The sequence below is a fragment of the Engystomops pustulosus genome, chromosome 7, assembly GCF_040894005.1.
Source record: "Engystomops pustulosus chromosome 7, aEngPut4.maternal, whole genome shotgun sequence".
NCBI lineage: Eukaryota > Metazoa > Chordata > Amphibia > Anura > Leptodactylidae > Engystomops > Engystomops pustulosus.
In genome coordinates, this window is record NC_092417.1 from 178,139,827 (window position 1) to 178,155,483 (window position 15,657).

General features: G+C 42.0%; 1 protein-coding gene across 2 annotated transcripts in view; it reads left to right on the forward strand.

Annotated features, from left to right (window-relative positions):
• Window positions 1-15,337, forward strand: part of SLC1A2 (solute carrier family 1 member 2) — an 89,885-nt gene extending 74,548 nt beyond the window's left edge. Inside the window, exons 11-12 of one of the 2 annotated variants that reach the window (XM_072119055.1) lie at window positions 1,517-1,582; window positions 8,024-15,337. In XM_072119055.1, coding sequence (XP_071975156.1) covers window positions 1,517-1,552 — 36 coding nt within the window. In that variant the 3' untranslated portion in view covers window positions 1,553-1,582; window positions 8,024-15,337. The remainder of the gene's footprint in view (window positions 1-1,516; window positions 1,583-8,023) is intronic. The other variant, XM_072119054.1, reaches the window with a different exon arrangement.
• The last annotated feature ends 320 nt before the right edge of the window (window positions 15,338-15,657 follow it).

The window sequence follows — 15,657 nt, forward strand, 5'->3', positions numbered from 1 at the left end:
ATCTGCTCAGCTCCTCCTGCTCTATAACATGCTGCCTGCAGATAGGACACTATATACAATCTGCTGAGCTCCTCCTGCTCTATAGCATGTTGCCTGCAGATAGGACACTATGTACAATCTGCTCAGCTCCTCCTGCTCTATAACATGCTGCCTGCAGATAGGACACTATGTACAATCTGCTCAGCTCCTCCTGCTCTATAACATGCTGCCTGCAGATAGGACACTATGTACAATGTGCTCAGCTCCTCCTGCTCTATAACATGCTGCCTGCAGATAGGACACTATGTACAATCTGCTCAGCTCCTCCTGCTCTATAACATGCTGCCTGCAGATAGGACACTATGTACAATCTGCTCAGCTCCTCCTGCTCTATAACATGCTGCCTGCAGATAGGACACTATGTACAACCTGCTCAGCTCCTCCTGCTATATAACATGCTGCCTGCAGATAGGACACTATGTACAATCTGCTCAGCTCCTCCTGCTCTATAACATGCTGCCTGCAGATAGGACACTAAGCACAATCTGCTCAGCTCCTCCTGCTCTATAACATGCTGCCTGCAGATAGGACACTATGCACAATCTGCTGAGCTCCTCCTGCTCTATAACATGCTGCCTGCAGATAGGACACTATGTACAACCTGCTCAGCTCCTCCTGCTATATAACATGCTGCCTGCAGATAGGACACTATGCACAATCTGCTCAGCTCCTCCTGCTCTATAACATGCTGCCTGCAGATAGGACACTATATACCATCTGCTCAGCTCCTCCTGCTCTATAACATGCTGCCTGCAGATAGGACACTATGTACAATCTGCTCAGCTCCCCCTGGTCTATAACATGCTGCCTGCAGATAGGACACTATGTACAATCTGCTCAGCTCCTCCTGCTCTATAACATGCTGCCTACAGATAGGACACTATGTACAATGTGCTCAGCTACTCCTGCTCTATACCATGCTGTCTGCAGATAGGACACTATATACCATCTGCTCAGCTCCTCCTGCTCTATAACATGCTGCCTGCAGATAGGACACTATGTACAATCTGCTCAGCTCCTCCTGCTCTATAACATGCTGCCTGCAGATAGGACACTATGTACAATCTGCTCAGCTCCTCCTGCTCTATAATATGCTGCAGATGTTCAATATGATCAATGTTTCAGGTTCCCTTTAAATTATATAATTTTTGCAGGATCCTCAAGAAATGGTGCAGAAAATGTCGGCTTTTATTGTTCTTAGCCAATAGATTTCCTGAAATCCCCTTCCCCCGTCACCAGGAGGCTCTGCCTGGTGATTCTGTATTATATTCGGGGTAGAATGGCTACACTTGCATGACTCATTTTTGTATATTTTTGTATATGACCTTTGCATTGTTACTTTGTATCTTTTTGTAATGCATGCTGACCCCTCTCTCTGATGGACGGGAGGGATGGGGGCTTTTTTTTTTTTATTTTTGTCTTGAAATGTTGGTGCATCTTGTCATGTTTCCATGTTCCAACGCTCTCATGTATCCAGTCTTTCCACCGAGTCGAATACCAGTCCTGTCTGTAGGTGTTCACTGCGGGGACCTTAGCATGTAAGGTAAGGACCAGCCACGCGCTGAGGGGTAGATGTAGTATATGAAATAGTCTAGAAATGTTACTACCTCTCTTTAAAGGGATTGTGCACTATGAAGAGCCAGCCATTGGCATTGGCAGCTTCCCTACAGCGCCCCCAGTGGAGAAATGAAGCATTACACAGTCCTTATTAAAATGACCAGAGTGTCCATGTAATTGAGTCCTCCAGAGTAAGAGACGCTCCTTGTAGCTAATCTGTGGCCGGTGGATACAGGTCCAGAACATGGGGTCTGGGTCTACCCCACCACGGAATTTTTAATAAACAAATTTTAATTGTTTAATTCCTTATATCACATCATCAGAAGTGTCAAAGAAGGTGTCATGTGATGCTTTAAATACAACCTTGTTCACACCTTTAAATTGCATTAATACAGAGTGATCCTCCATGCGGGTCGCCTCTCATCAGGCGTCAGCTTTGACTGCCTACCTATCGTATTTTGCATAAATCAATGGTCCATCTTGTGTACTTGCAGGTTACATAGTTACATACATAGTTTATACGGTTTATATGGTTCTTATTCTCAGTTGTCTCAGAGCCGGAGGCTGGAGACTAGATGCTATGATGTCTCCCATACACTGTACACAGAGGGTAGAGGAGAATCTGCTCTATAACTCAATCAATCAGAAGCATAATCTGAGTAATACAGGATATCATAGAGAAGTACTAACCTGTATTGATGGGAATAAAGCACTTAGGGTAAGAAATACAACTTACTTCTAGCTCCAGCTGCCTCTGTCTGTGCCTGTATCTCTCCTCTATCACTCAAAGGCATCAGCAGGATATGCATATAGGACATTATAGAGAAGTGCAGACCTGTACTGGTGGGAATAAAGCACTTGGGGTAAGATAGTAACTTACTAATATCTCCAGAAGTCTATGTTTTTCCCTGTGTCTCTCCTATATCACTCAGAAGCATTTGAAGGATAAGATAGGACATTATAGAGAAGTTCTGACCTGTACTGGTGGGAATAAAGCACGTGGGGTGAGATAGAAACTTACTATCATCTCCAGTGGTCTCTGTCTTCCACCAATGTCTCTCTTCTCTCTCATTCAGAAGCATCAGCAGAATCATATAGGACATTATAGACCAGTACTGACGTGTACTGGTGGGGAAAAAGCACTTGGGGTGAGATAGTAACTTACTATTATCTCCAGAAGTCTCTGTTTGTTTCGGTATCTCTCCTATATCACTCAGAAGCATTTGAAGGATAAGATAGGACATAATAGAGAAGTTCTGACCTATACTGGTGGGAAAAAAAGCACTTGGGGCGAGATAGAAACCTACTATTGTCTCCAGTGGTCTCTGTCTTCCCCTATGTCTCTCTTCTCTCTCATTCAGAAGCATCAGCAGAATCATATAGGACATTATAGACCAGTACTGACCTGTACAGGTGGGAAAAAAGCACTTGGGGTGAGATAGTAACTTACTATCATCTGCAGAAGTCTCTGTCTGTCCCTGTGTCTCTCCTCTCTCACTCTGAAACATCAGCAGGACCATATAGGACATAATAGAGAAGTTCTGACCGGGGTTCCCATGAATAAAGCACTTGGAGTTGAAAAGTAACTTACCATTAGCATCAGCATCCTCTGTGTCTCTCTCTCACTCCTCTGTTACTCAGGTCTTACTCACCTCCTCCCTCTCCATAGACTTCTATGTAATCAGTATCTTTTCAGTCCATCACAGAAGACCAAGATGGATTCACAGAGTTCTCACGGCTATTGACAGCTTAGAGGGAGGGGGGGTGGGGGGGGAGCAGGATAACAGCCCGAGAGCCTAAGAGGAGGATAATCTCTATTTTTTCCGATTTGAGTTTCTTGTAGTGACCATTGATTTATGCAAAGTTTGCTCAAATGTTGATGATCATTAGAGGCAAATAAGAAGGTGAAGACTGAGGCGCAGTCCACAGGCCCAAAGCCACAACGTAAAGTTCTTCAACGCGATGTATCATATACTTCACTGAGAGAATATGTTCCCTTGGAAATTCTGTAGCTGCAGTTCATCACTCAGGGTCCATCTATGGGAATATTACATGACAAGCGGATACATCTTACAGAACATTCCATCTATTCTGGCTCCACATCCATATGTCTCCTCATAGGACATCAGTGTAACTAGATAGTAGTCAGCAGCCCCATAGTATTCACTGATACCCAACAACCCGGATCAAAGTATACAATCATCTTTTTATAAAGTTAAGTGACTTTGTGTATTTGTTACTTTACTTATCCTGTACTGACCCTGAGTTACATCCTGTATTATACTCCAGAGCTGCACTCACTATTCTGCTGCTGGTGCAGTCACTGTGTACATACATGACATTACTTATCCTGTACTGATCCTGAGTTACATCCTGTATTATACCCCAGAGCTGCACTCACTATTCTGCTGCTGATGCAGTCACTGTGTACATACATGACATTACTTATCCTGTACTGATCCTGAGTTACATCCTGTATTATACTCCAGAGCTGCACTCACTATTCTGCTGCTGGTGCAGTCACTGTGTACATACATGACATTACTTATCCTGTACTGATCCTGAGTTACATCCTGTATTATACTCCAGAGCTGCACTCACTATTCTGCTGCTGGAGTAGTCACTGTGTACATACATGACATTACTTATCCTGTACTGATCCTGAGTTACATCCTGTATTATACCCCAGAGCTGCACTCACTATTCTGCTACTGGTGCAGACACTGTGTACATACATGACATTACTTATCCTGTACTGATCCTGAGTTACATCCTGTATTATACCCCAGAGCTGCACTCACTATTCTGCTGCTGGTGCAGTCACTGTGTACATACATGACATTACTTATCCTGTACTGATCCTGAGTTACATCCTATATTGTACCCCAGAGCTGCACTCACTATTCTGCTGCAGGTGCAGTCACTGTATACATACATGACATTACTTATCCTGTACTGATCCTGAGTTACATCCTGTATTATACTCCAGAGCTGCACTCACTATTCTGCTGCAGGTGCAGTCACTGTATACATACATATAATACAGGATGTAACTCAGGATCACTACGGGATAAGTAATTAATCAAACTGTAAATACAAAGTCGCTTAACTTTTAATTTAGATGAGTTCTTTATGGTAAAGGTGATAATAGTTGAACATTTCTTTTTGATGCTAGAATTGTTGTTGTACAGTTGTATATATTATATGTAATATATGTGTATGGCTTTAGGTTACAGAATTTGTGCATTGTACTCCTCATATCACATAATGCTGACTCAGCAGGTCTCCATCCTGCTCCTCTCTCTAGGATCTAACATTTTTAAAATCGATATGGGTATAATCCCCCCCCCCCACCTGTCATGTGACCTCCCCCCCCCCCCCCCCCCGCCTTGTCCGTTGTACTGTATATACTTGTATACTACTGAAGACATTGGATAATGTGATCTGTACCGCGGTTGCACTTATTCTATGGTGACGCTAATCCTGCAGCTGTTTTTCATGCATTAAAGGAACTTTGCTAGATTCTGCTGCCTGTGTCTTCCTGACTGTCGCCTGCTCTGTGCATGTATGAAGCCGCCCCTCCCTGCATGTGGTTACTAGATCTGCTTGCTTGCTTGCTTGCTTGCTGCATGGTAATTTCTCTTCTTGCTTTCTTTGCACTAACATCACAGACCTCTACACATAAGACAGGTAGTAGGGGATGTAAGTATAATGTGAACACACCTTAAGGATTTCGGACCACCCACTGCAGATCAGGGCGATCGTCACTCACCATACACCCAGCTAGGTACTGACCAACAGATGAAGCAAGTGTCCACTTTAGTAACCCCCCTATACGTTCTGCCATACAAGCTCCATGTGCAGAAGTGCAGGATCTCCTATGTAGTTATCTCAGGGGCTTCCTTGTCTCATAGTTCAAGGAATCCTTCAACTACAAGGAGTTCCTGCACATCTCAGGGGCTTCCTTGTCTCATAGTCCAAGGAATCCTTCAACTACAAAGAGTTCCTTCACATCTCAGGGGCTTCCTTATCTCATAGTCCAAGGAATCCTTCAACTACAAGGAGTTCCTTCACATCTCAGGGGCTTCCTTATCAAGTAGTCCAAGGAATCCTTCAACTACAAGGAGTTCCTTCACATCTCAGGGGCTTCCTTGTCTCATAGTCCAAGGAATCCTTCAACTACAAAGAGTTCCTTCACATCTCAGGGGCTTCCTTATCTCATAGTCCAAGGAATCCTTCAACTACAAGGAGTTCCTGCACATCTCAGGGGCTTCCTTATCAAGTAGTCCAAGGAATCCTTCAACTACACGGAGTTCCTTCACATCTCAGGGGCTTCCTTGTCTCATAGTCCAAGGAATCCTTCAACTACAAAGAGTTCCTTCACATCTCAGGGCCTTCCTTATTACGTAGTCCAAGGAATCCTTCAACTACACGGAGTTCCTTCACATCTCAGGGGCTTCCTTATCTCGTAGTCCAAGGAATCCTTCAACTACAAGGAGTTCCTTCACATCTCAGGGGCTTCCTTATTACGTAGTCCAAGGAATCCTTCAACTACACGGAGTTCCTTCACATCTCAGGGGCTTCCTTATCTCGTAGTCCAAGGAATCCTTCAACTACAAGGAGTTCCTTCACATCTCAGGGGCTTCCTTATTACGTAGTCCAAGGAATCCTTCAACTACAAGGAGTTCTTGCACATCTCAGGGGCTTCCTTGTCTCATAGTCCAAGGAATCCTTCAACTACAAGGAGTTCCTGCACATCTCAGGGGCTTCCTTGTCTCGTAGTCCAAGGAATCCTTCAACTACAAGGAGTTCCTTCACATCTCAGGGGCTTCCTTATCAAGTAGTCCAAGGAATCCTTCAACTACAAGGAGTTCCTTCACATCTCAGGGCCTTCCTTATTACGTAGTCCAAGGAATCCTTCAACTACACGGAGTTCCTTCACATCTCAGGGGCTTCCTTATCTCGTAGTCCAAGGAATCCTTCAACTACAAGGAGTTCCTGCACATCTCAGGGGCTTCCTTATCTCATAGTCCAAGGAATCCTTCAACTACAAGGAGTTCCTGCACATCTCAGGGGCTTCCTTATCTCATAGTCCAAGGAATCCTTCAACTACAGGGAGATCCTGCACATCTCAGGGGCTTCCTTATCTCGTAGTCCAAGGAATCCTTCAACTACAAGGAGTTCCTGCAAATCTCAGGGGCTTCCTTATCAAGTAGTCCAAGGACTCCTTCAGCTACAAGGATCTAAGGACTCTTTTGGGTCATACGCTTAAGCGTTTGATGACTGTGATTGAAAAGATGGGAACTCACCCTGAGACGTGTGGAGGGCTACAAACTAGTAACCTGCAAGCCAAAGATGTCTTCTTCTCTAAACCGCTTGGATAGGTCAGGTTGAAAAATCTTGTCCCACCATAGTTTCATAGAGATGAACAAATGTCCAGATTTGTTGGTCTGATTTTTTTTACTCTGATGGGACAAGATAAGGCACATGATAAAAATGGAAAAAAGTTAGAGCCTCTGGCCAGATCAGAGCTCAGGGATATGGTAACTCTACTTACAGTCATCTTGGTGAAGCTTCCATAATAGAAGGTTCAGCAGGACATCTCTGAGACATAGTCCTCCTTCCAAGGGACGGTTTAAGACCTCCATTGGCCCTGGGCTGTAGGAATAGTATAGCCCCTATAAGCCACTTGCTAGAATAAGCTTCTTGGGGAATCGCAGACATGTTCCTTCTGCTGCTTTCAATCTGAGGTTTCAAGACTTCTGGAGGACCTTTAAATGTACTCTCATGGCTCTTGTGTACATGATGTACGAGGATTTCATGGGTGAAGGTCCTTCTCAGTATAAAATTTGGGGGATGGTTTGGGTGGTCATGGGCCCACTAGAAAACTTGGGTCACGAGCTAATGCTTGGACCACCTGAATAGTAAACCACTTCCACCCCTTTATGGTCAATGGCCATCACCCAATCCTGTTTTCAGGAGAGTCCGGTACATATACCTCAACATGGAGGTCTGATTTTTTTACTAATATATGTCTATTTATGCAGGACAAACCACAAACATTTTGGATTCCCCATAATCTATCATTTAAAAAAAAAAATTGTGATAAATTTGATAATGGCCAAGTCTTTCCGCTCATCTCTAGTCATCAGATATCTCGAGGAAACCCCAAAAACTTTCCAAAGCTTGATTGATCCCCACCTCAGGTATCACCTCACGCCACACACCTTTTGCATTAACAGTCCAAGCTAACATGGTCCGAAGCTTAATATCTCCTACTGCATTTTTCCACATTGCCGACAGTAGATGTCCTAACCCTACGCTCAACCCACCCTTCGACACAACCACGCACCACTTGGCCCTCTCTCTGGTATGTGCGAGATTGATGTTTTCTTTGGAGATGGATGTTAACCGTGATCATTTTCAGGTGACGCTGGCTAACAACGGCAAAACGGCCGACTTCAATGCTGTAGTCGAGGAACCTCTGGATGCGTAAGGGTGATGGAACCCCACCGCCACGGCCTGTCTTCATGAAGAGCATTAGCGTATGATCTGATGAATCTCATCTCACCCGTAGCTACCCAGCACAACCTTTACAGTCATAGCACAGGAAAACTATTTTTAACATTTTTTTTTGTTGGGCGTCCGAATATGCAAAATGGGCGAAAGCAGACCAATGACTGACTTGGTCTTGGGGGGGGTGTCGAGAATGTTTGGATGAACTCACACCTCACTGTAAGGACTCAGGTAACAAAAGGTGCAGAATTTGGGAGGGTTCTGTCTGCAGGACAGTGTTCATTACTTTCCGTTTCAGTGGCTGGTCTCCTATCCCGATTCACGTCAGGATCTACGTTACTTACAAATCCATGGTATTACATAGCGGTGACCAACTTGTTTACTCAACGACCACCTCCGGAGGTCTTGTATTCTACTACCATCTGGTTCTAGAGTTAGATATAAGTCATGAATCTAATATTCCACAGTCTTCCTCTCGTAGGCCTGACGCAATGTTATTATGAAGGAATATTCCGGTCTTCGTACTCTTCAACCATCTAGACCAAGATTCTAGATACTATATTTTATATGCATATATTTAGAGGTTTCAGTCTTAAACCATTTATTGCATAGAACCGATCTTCTAAAATACTTAGAATTCCTTAAAATGTGACATTTTCCTTGACATTTTCAGAAATCTGTGACTTGTATCATTTCAGTGTATGTTGTATTTTATGGTGTTTGTATACTAATTTTTTTTTAAACAATTTTATTTTATTACCTCGTTTGTTCGGTCGATAGGTAGAGATTCGCTGTTACTAATGACTTTTATGGCACATGATTTGATGGTTATTATGGCACATATTAAAAAATTAGATTTCAGGAACTTACTATTTTTTTTAATTTTTTGGGGTTTATTTTAAATTCTTGGTAAAAGAAAAAATAATTAAATTACGTAAATCCCCCCCCCCCCCCCCCCAGGTTATTGTTGCTGCTGCAATATCTATTATCTGTGTTTGTTGTTTGTGCTTATGACATATTAATGCAATAAATATGGAGGGATAAGAAAAATATTACATTATTTTGAATTTTTTTCTACTAACCAATTAAAAAATATGTCTACGCCTTGGGGAAAAAAAAAAAGACTAGAATTTTTTTTCTGCCTACAGAAAAAAAATTCAAATTGGATTTAGAATTAATTTTTTTTGTATATTATTATTACATATTACTGTCTCAGCTGTAACCAACTAACCATGTTTGTTGTTCATGAAATAAATATGGAGGGTTAAGAAAATTTTTTTTTACAAAAAAAAAAAAAATTGCCCTACAAATTGTATGATCCATTTTTTTTTTCAGGAAGGGGGGGGGGGCTGTTTAAGATTAAGGCATATAATTTGATGGTTAAAATAAACCAAATTAATATTTTCTGGGGGGAAAAAATTTTATTATTTAAGTAAGATTTTTTTGTTTCGCATATGACACAATTAACCCCATTCACTGAATGAAATTGGTAGAATACAAATTTTTTTTTACAAAAAAAATTCACTAGAGTAATATATAATATCATTAATTTTTGAAAAATTGCATTATTAATAAAATAAAAATGACACATTTTTATTTCATTTTTTATTTTTGTTACGCTAATTATTTTAAGTATTATTTTAAAAATTATTTTTTAGTTTAAAAATTTTAAAAAAACCCAAGCAGCTACTATTTTCTCCGCGCTCTAGAAAATTTGTTTAAAAAAATGATGTTAAAAAGTACAAATGATTTAATATCTTTCTTATCCCTCTTCTTCAATGAAGTTAATTTTTGTAAAAAAAAAAAAAAAATTCCCATATTTTGCAGCCGGATTCTCTCTGTGTAATCTATGTATCTCTGGGAGGATAGCGATAAGCACAGGAATATTGTTCCGGGGTGCTCAGTGCCTCAGGTATCTGCACCCCCTTAGCACATCCGTGTCCCCTGTTATCGCTCGATGCCGACAGGGGAGGATGGATTAGGATAGCTTTCCCCTGGAGACGGTTGCCATGGTGTTTTTTGGTGTCTGCACCTGGCTCCCGATGCTGGCGCAGCAGCAATGATGCTGTATATAGACATCGCAGGTGATGCTTCCAACCCCCCCGTCTGCTTAATTATAGGCTCCAAATGTCACTGGGCCGGAGCTAAATATGGTCTGAGATGATATATATACATATATATCACACATATCTATAGTAAAATATCATGGGGAAGACTCGTGACAAAATGAGCCAATCACAGAGCAGCTTTCATTTCATATTCTACCTTTGAACAGTGGAAGCTGCGCTCTGATTGGTTGCTATGGACAACAGAGAAAGTTCGGCCTAGAAATCTGCCTCGTTTGGCCTTTTCATATCATGGAGTGTATAGCGTATTTACCGCTTACATGGAGGCAATAGGGGGCGTAACATGACGAAAGAAAAGCACAACACAAAGAAAGCACAAGTTAAATGTCAGCACAAGGATTATAATCCGGATTATATCATAGATCATGTATTAGCGATGCTTCTAAACCGTCTCGGAAGCGTCCGCCACATTGATGACGTCAAAGGAGAAGACGAGATTGAAGATTTGGGATAATGACCCCTGCCACCTTTATTAGTTTTAGCATTTATAGGCCCCGCCCCCATAGAGAACGGCTGCAGTGTAAAGCAGGGGGACATTTTTAGGTTGAAACCTGTAAATATCCTGAACTTTTCTCATCTACATGACTGAAAGCCAGCCCGCCATCAGCCGTACCTCCCCCGACTCCACCCACAACCGAAAATACATCATAACACAAGATTTTTATTCAAATATATGCTAATATATGATAATGTTGATGATTAATAGATATATATATATATTTACTGCCAGTGATGTCGTGTGGTTTACAATTTTCTGACTTTGCCTTTCTAATTATGGACCAAATATTAAGGGTAACGGGACCAGTGATTCACATTCCTATAGATGACTCCAAAATAATACATTCCAGAAATTCAGGAGGTTATATTTTTTAATTTTTTTTACACTATTTTTGGCTCAGTCCTACCTCGTTAAAATATATTTGTATAATATGGTGCCAAATGCTAAAAAAAATTAAAAATCCGGAAACAGCGCCACCCTTATCAATAGGCTTTGTCTGGTATTGCACTTGAGCCTTATTTACTTAAAGCTGCAATACCGGATATAACCTGTGGATAGAAGTGGCGCTATAGCTGTACAGGAAGATTGATAATATATGAGTTGACCAATATATTGTCATCTATATTTTACTGAAGGTTTCCTTCACGAGGATAAGTAGAGCCTCAACTAATAAGAGCCCAACTTTCATTTTCCAATAGAGGTCACACGTGTATTCTTAACTCTGATTGGTTGATGATTTTTGCATATAAAGGACCTTTCTGTGGTGCTGCTGGGAGAGGCTAGGCCAAGTACGTATCGGACACCGCTACCTCAACCCTCCCCAAAACAACGACCCTGACATTACCCTCCAAAAACACCCCAAAAACTTAAATTTTTTGTCTATATGTTTTCTTCAAACTGTTAGTGAGACCCCCATCTGATCGAGTGATATAAAAACCATAAATAATGAAAAAATTTTCATGATCAAAAAAATGATTCCCCTTTTGGTTGGGGTTAAAATTGGGGGCAAAAAGTGTTCAAAAATTGGCAACCTTAGGGTCATGTGTTTGAGTTTCAACTTGGCCTAGCGGTGGCGAAGTCATAGACCCTAAGGGTAGAAGTTGTAAGTCAGTGGGCTCTGATGTTCTCCGTACAAAAGGGATTTTTGGAAACTGAGTTCATTAAAATTTTGGGGGATGGACAAAAAAAAAAAATTCCTACCCCCCCCCCACCCCCCACCACTTTAGGGTTTTACAAAGATCAAAAATGTCACACCTACAATAGGTTCACTAGGTCGTTGGCCTCTAAGTGAACCTTGGTGGCTTACCTCGGAAATTTTTGTTTTTGCCGATAAGATGACTCAACCCTCGGATTCACGTTGGCTGTGGTCGCAGAATTCCCCCGGCAAGTTTCATAAATCGACGTAAAACTGTTGTTCTCATCGGTTTTGTTGAGTTTTTTTTTTGCTAGACCTTGACCCGTGGTAGTCCCATCGTCTAGTCGGTGGAGTGTCGATACGATCGTGAAAATTTTTTTTTTTGAAATGTTGCAGTAGACATGTTTCAGTTTCTTCCAAAAGAAGGCAGAATTTTTGGATTTTTTTTTTTTGTCCCTCATCCCCCGGCGTGGCACCGTGTACATAGCCTATACATATATATACAGCCAGCGTGGTGTAAATATACATGAATGTGTCTCACGGTTCTGTAAGCAGCAACGCTCGTGGTGACTTCTCCAGATTGTGGTGTCCTGATGGCCGTAAAAAACCCGTTCTATTTTTTATTATTTTCTTTTTTTTTTTTTTTTTTTTGTACCCTCCTGATCCGTGGCTTTAGTGACTTAGATGTGTGACGTAGACGAAGAGATTAGAAGATAAAGTAGAACTTTTTTTTTAGTGGCATGTTACAGAAGTAGAGAGACGTAGAGCGTTAGTAAAAAATAAAAATACATAAAAATTTAGCACAATCGTTGGTACTTTATAAAGTTTGATATGGTAATTGTTGTTGACTTTCTTTGTTCCTCAAAGGAGAGTGTCCCGATTCACTGGCCAGTAATGGGTTAAGTGTTCTTTGTTGTCAGATGGGTTGGGTCCTAAATGGACTCTCTCTTTGGTTGGACTTAGACTGGACTGGGGGAATTCAGTCTCCTCTTTTTGTCTTAAAGGGTAGGGCCACCACCAGGAATTTTGGCCCATATGGCCAAGGAGTCTAAGCCAAGGTGAGGGCCCAAAGGTGATGAAATGAGTAGGAAAGGGGATAACAGGGTCGGGCCCCCAACCCCTGATTTCTGTCGCAAGCATGCCGGCGCCGATGGGCCACAATCCAATCGTGTGCGCCAAAAACCCGGGGGAATTGGGGGAATTCAGTCTCCTCTTTTTGTCTTAAAGGGTAGGGCCACCAGCAGGAATTTTGGCCCATGTGGCCAAGGAGTCTAAGCCAAGGTGAGGGCCTAAAGGTGATGAAATTAGTAGGAAAGGGGTAGCATAGTCTGGCCCCCAACCCCTTTACCAAATTATGGTGGTTGTATAAATGGCTAATTTTTAAAGAATTTTTGACTGGACCGTGCCGATTGATAGTATGATAGTAAATTTGGAGTAAAAGCTTTTAGTCCCCCCACCATGAACTTTTTTTCAGTTGCCAAAAATTGGTTCTGGTCCAGAATATTAGTGGAGAGGGAGAGGAGGGGGGTGCAGCTGCAGCTTTTTACTGTGATTTTGTGAGATTGTATGCTGTGAGAGGGGAAGGAGGTGACACCAGTTACACCAGAGTAAGGGAAGACATCTCACCAGGATTGTCCATGCTGAGATTGATGTTATCTTTCCTTCTGGAAGCTTCCAGGAAAAACTTAGCTTGAGATTTTTTTTGCAAAGACTCTTTTTAGGGGGTTATGGGAAAATCTTGAAGGGGGTAAGGGTGATCGTGGTACTATATTGGCTTGTTCCAAGTGATGGAAATTTGGAGATGCTTGAAATTTATTTTAGGGGTTTCTCCTGAAATGCTACCTCACAATTATTTTTAGCCGTCTCTTTGTCAAGTTAGAGCTTCTCATAGATCATCATGTCCTGGACGCTTCAGTCACAAAAAAGCAACTGATGTTATCTCCGTATCACAGATTTCCTCCAATCAGGACATCAGGCTCCGCCCCCCTTATGTTGTTTCCCATACCCAGGTGTCGGTTAAGTCACGTGACATCAAAGCTCCTCCCAGGAAAGGAAATAGGAAATAGAGGAAGAAATAGATAATGTAAAATAGGATAAAACTAAAATCTATAAGAAGAAAACTTTACAAATTTACATTACCAGATTTTTGGCCCATTTCATCACCTTTTGCAAGTGTAAAATTTATGACTGGAGATCCCCTTAAAATGAATTTCACCTTGCACCTACATAAAGTGACCTATTTCTAAATTAATCCAACCCAAAAGTGTAGCTGTAGGTTGACGCAAGTAAAGGATGATAAACTATGTCTGTTTTTGCCTAAAACAGCGCCACTTTTGTCCTCAGGCTATATCTGGTACTGCAGCGCATTCCCATTTAAGTAAATGGTACTGAGCTACTATAGTAGATACACTGGGGCAGATTTACTTACCCGGTCCATTCGCGATCCAGCGGCGCGTTCTCTGCGGTGGATTCGGGTCCGGCCGGGATTTATTAAGGCAGTTCCTCCGACGTCCACCAGGTGGCGCTGCTGCGCTGAAGTTCCCCGGAACGCAGTGGAATACACCGGCTCGGGCTGAGTGAAGGTAAGTGCAAGTTCCGCGACTCATTTTTTGTTTTAAATGCGGCGGTTTTTCCAAATCCGTCGGGTTTTCGTCCGGCCACGCCCCCCGATTTCCGTCGCGTGCATGCCAGCGCCGATGCACCACAATTAAGGGGAAATCGGAGCAAATCGGAAATATTTGGGTAACACGTCGGGAAAACGCGAATCGGGCCCTTAGTAAATGACCCCCACTGTGGCAAATGTCTACCTGAAACAGTGCCACTCTTGTCTCCAGGCTATATCCAGTACTGCAGCTCATTTCCATTTAATTGAATGCTACTATAGCAGATACACTGTAGCTAATTTTACCTGAAACAGCGCCACCTATTTAAATAAATGGGGAGGAGTTGCAATACCATGTTCAACCTGTGTAGAAGAGTGGCGCTGTTCCGAAGTAGAACAATTAGCGGCCATATTATCCCATTTAGTATAATTTATCATTCCATAAGGAAAATCTATGTAACTACTTCACTTTCCCCACAATTTAAGAGTAAAACTTGTGGAACTGTAAATTGATTGATAAGGTCCGTCCTGTGTGAATTTTTTTTAATTTTAAGCTAAAATGACTTATTGTAGTGAATAAATTGTTTAATTGGATGGCTAATAAGTGGGAAGGTCCAGGCAGCCCCGTGTGTCTCTTGTTGACATGTAGGACCTCTCCTTTGTGACTTGTGCTGTTCATGTGTAAAACTTCTGCCTTTTGAGATTTCTAGAAAGTTGCTCTGATGCTCTCAAACCGTGTCACATCTTATTTCTGTAACTTATGTATAAAACTGGAAATTCTTTATACATGACGATATGAATATAATATAATTTGCTAAGTGTCGTACCTCGGATGTACATATAATAAATGTTGGTATATAAAGCCTCACGAGCGAGCGTGTCTTCATTTCAGACCTTCAGATATGACGAGGGTATGGTACCAGTGCCTCCATCTATGGACCTCCCTAGGATGGGTCTTCTAGCTTCCATTCCCTAATATTCTGATCTCCTGTAGGATCCCAACTCTCATGGAAGTGGAGGTAACCCATTGGCCATCAAGAAACCAAACCAAGAAGCCAAGAAGATGTTTGGTGGTGGCCATAGATTCTCTTGGCTCTCCATCGAAGTCTTCAAACATTGATGTGTCTAGAACCTGTTCAATATGTGTCTGCACTAGGGTGTTGGGTGGGCACTGTCAGATTGG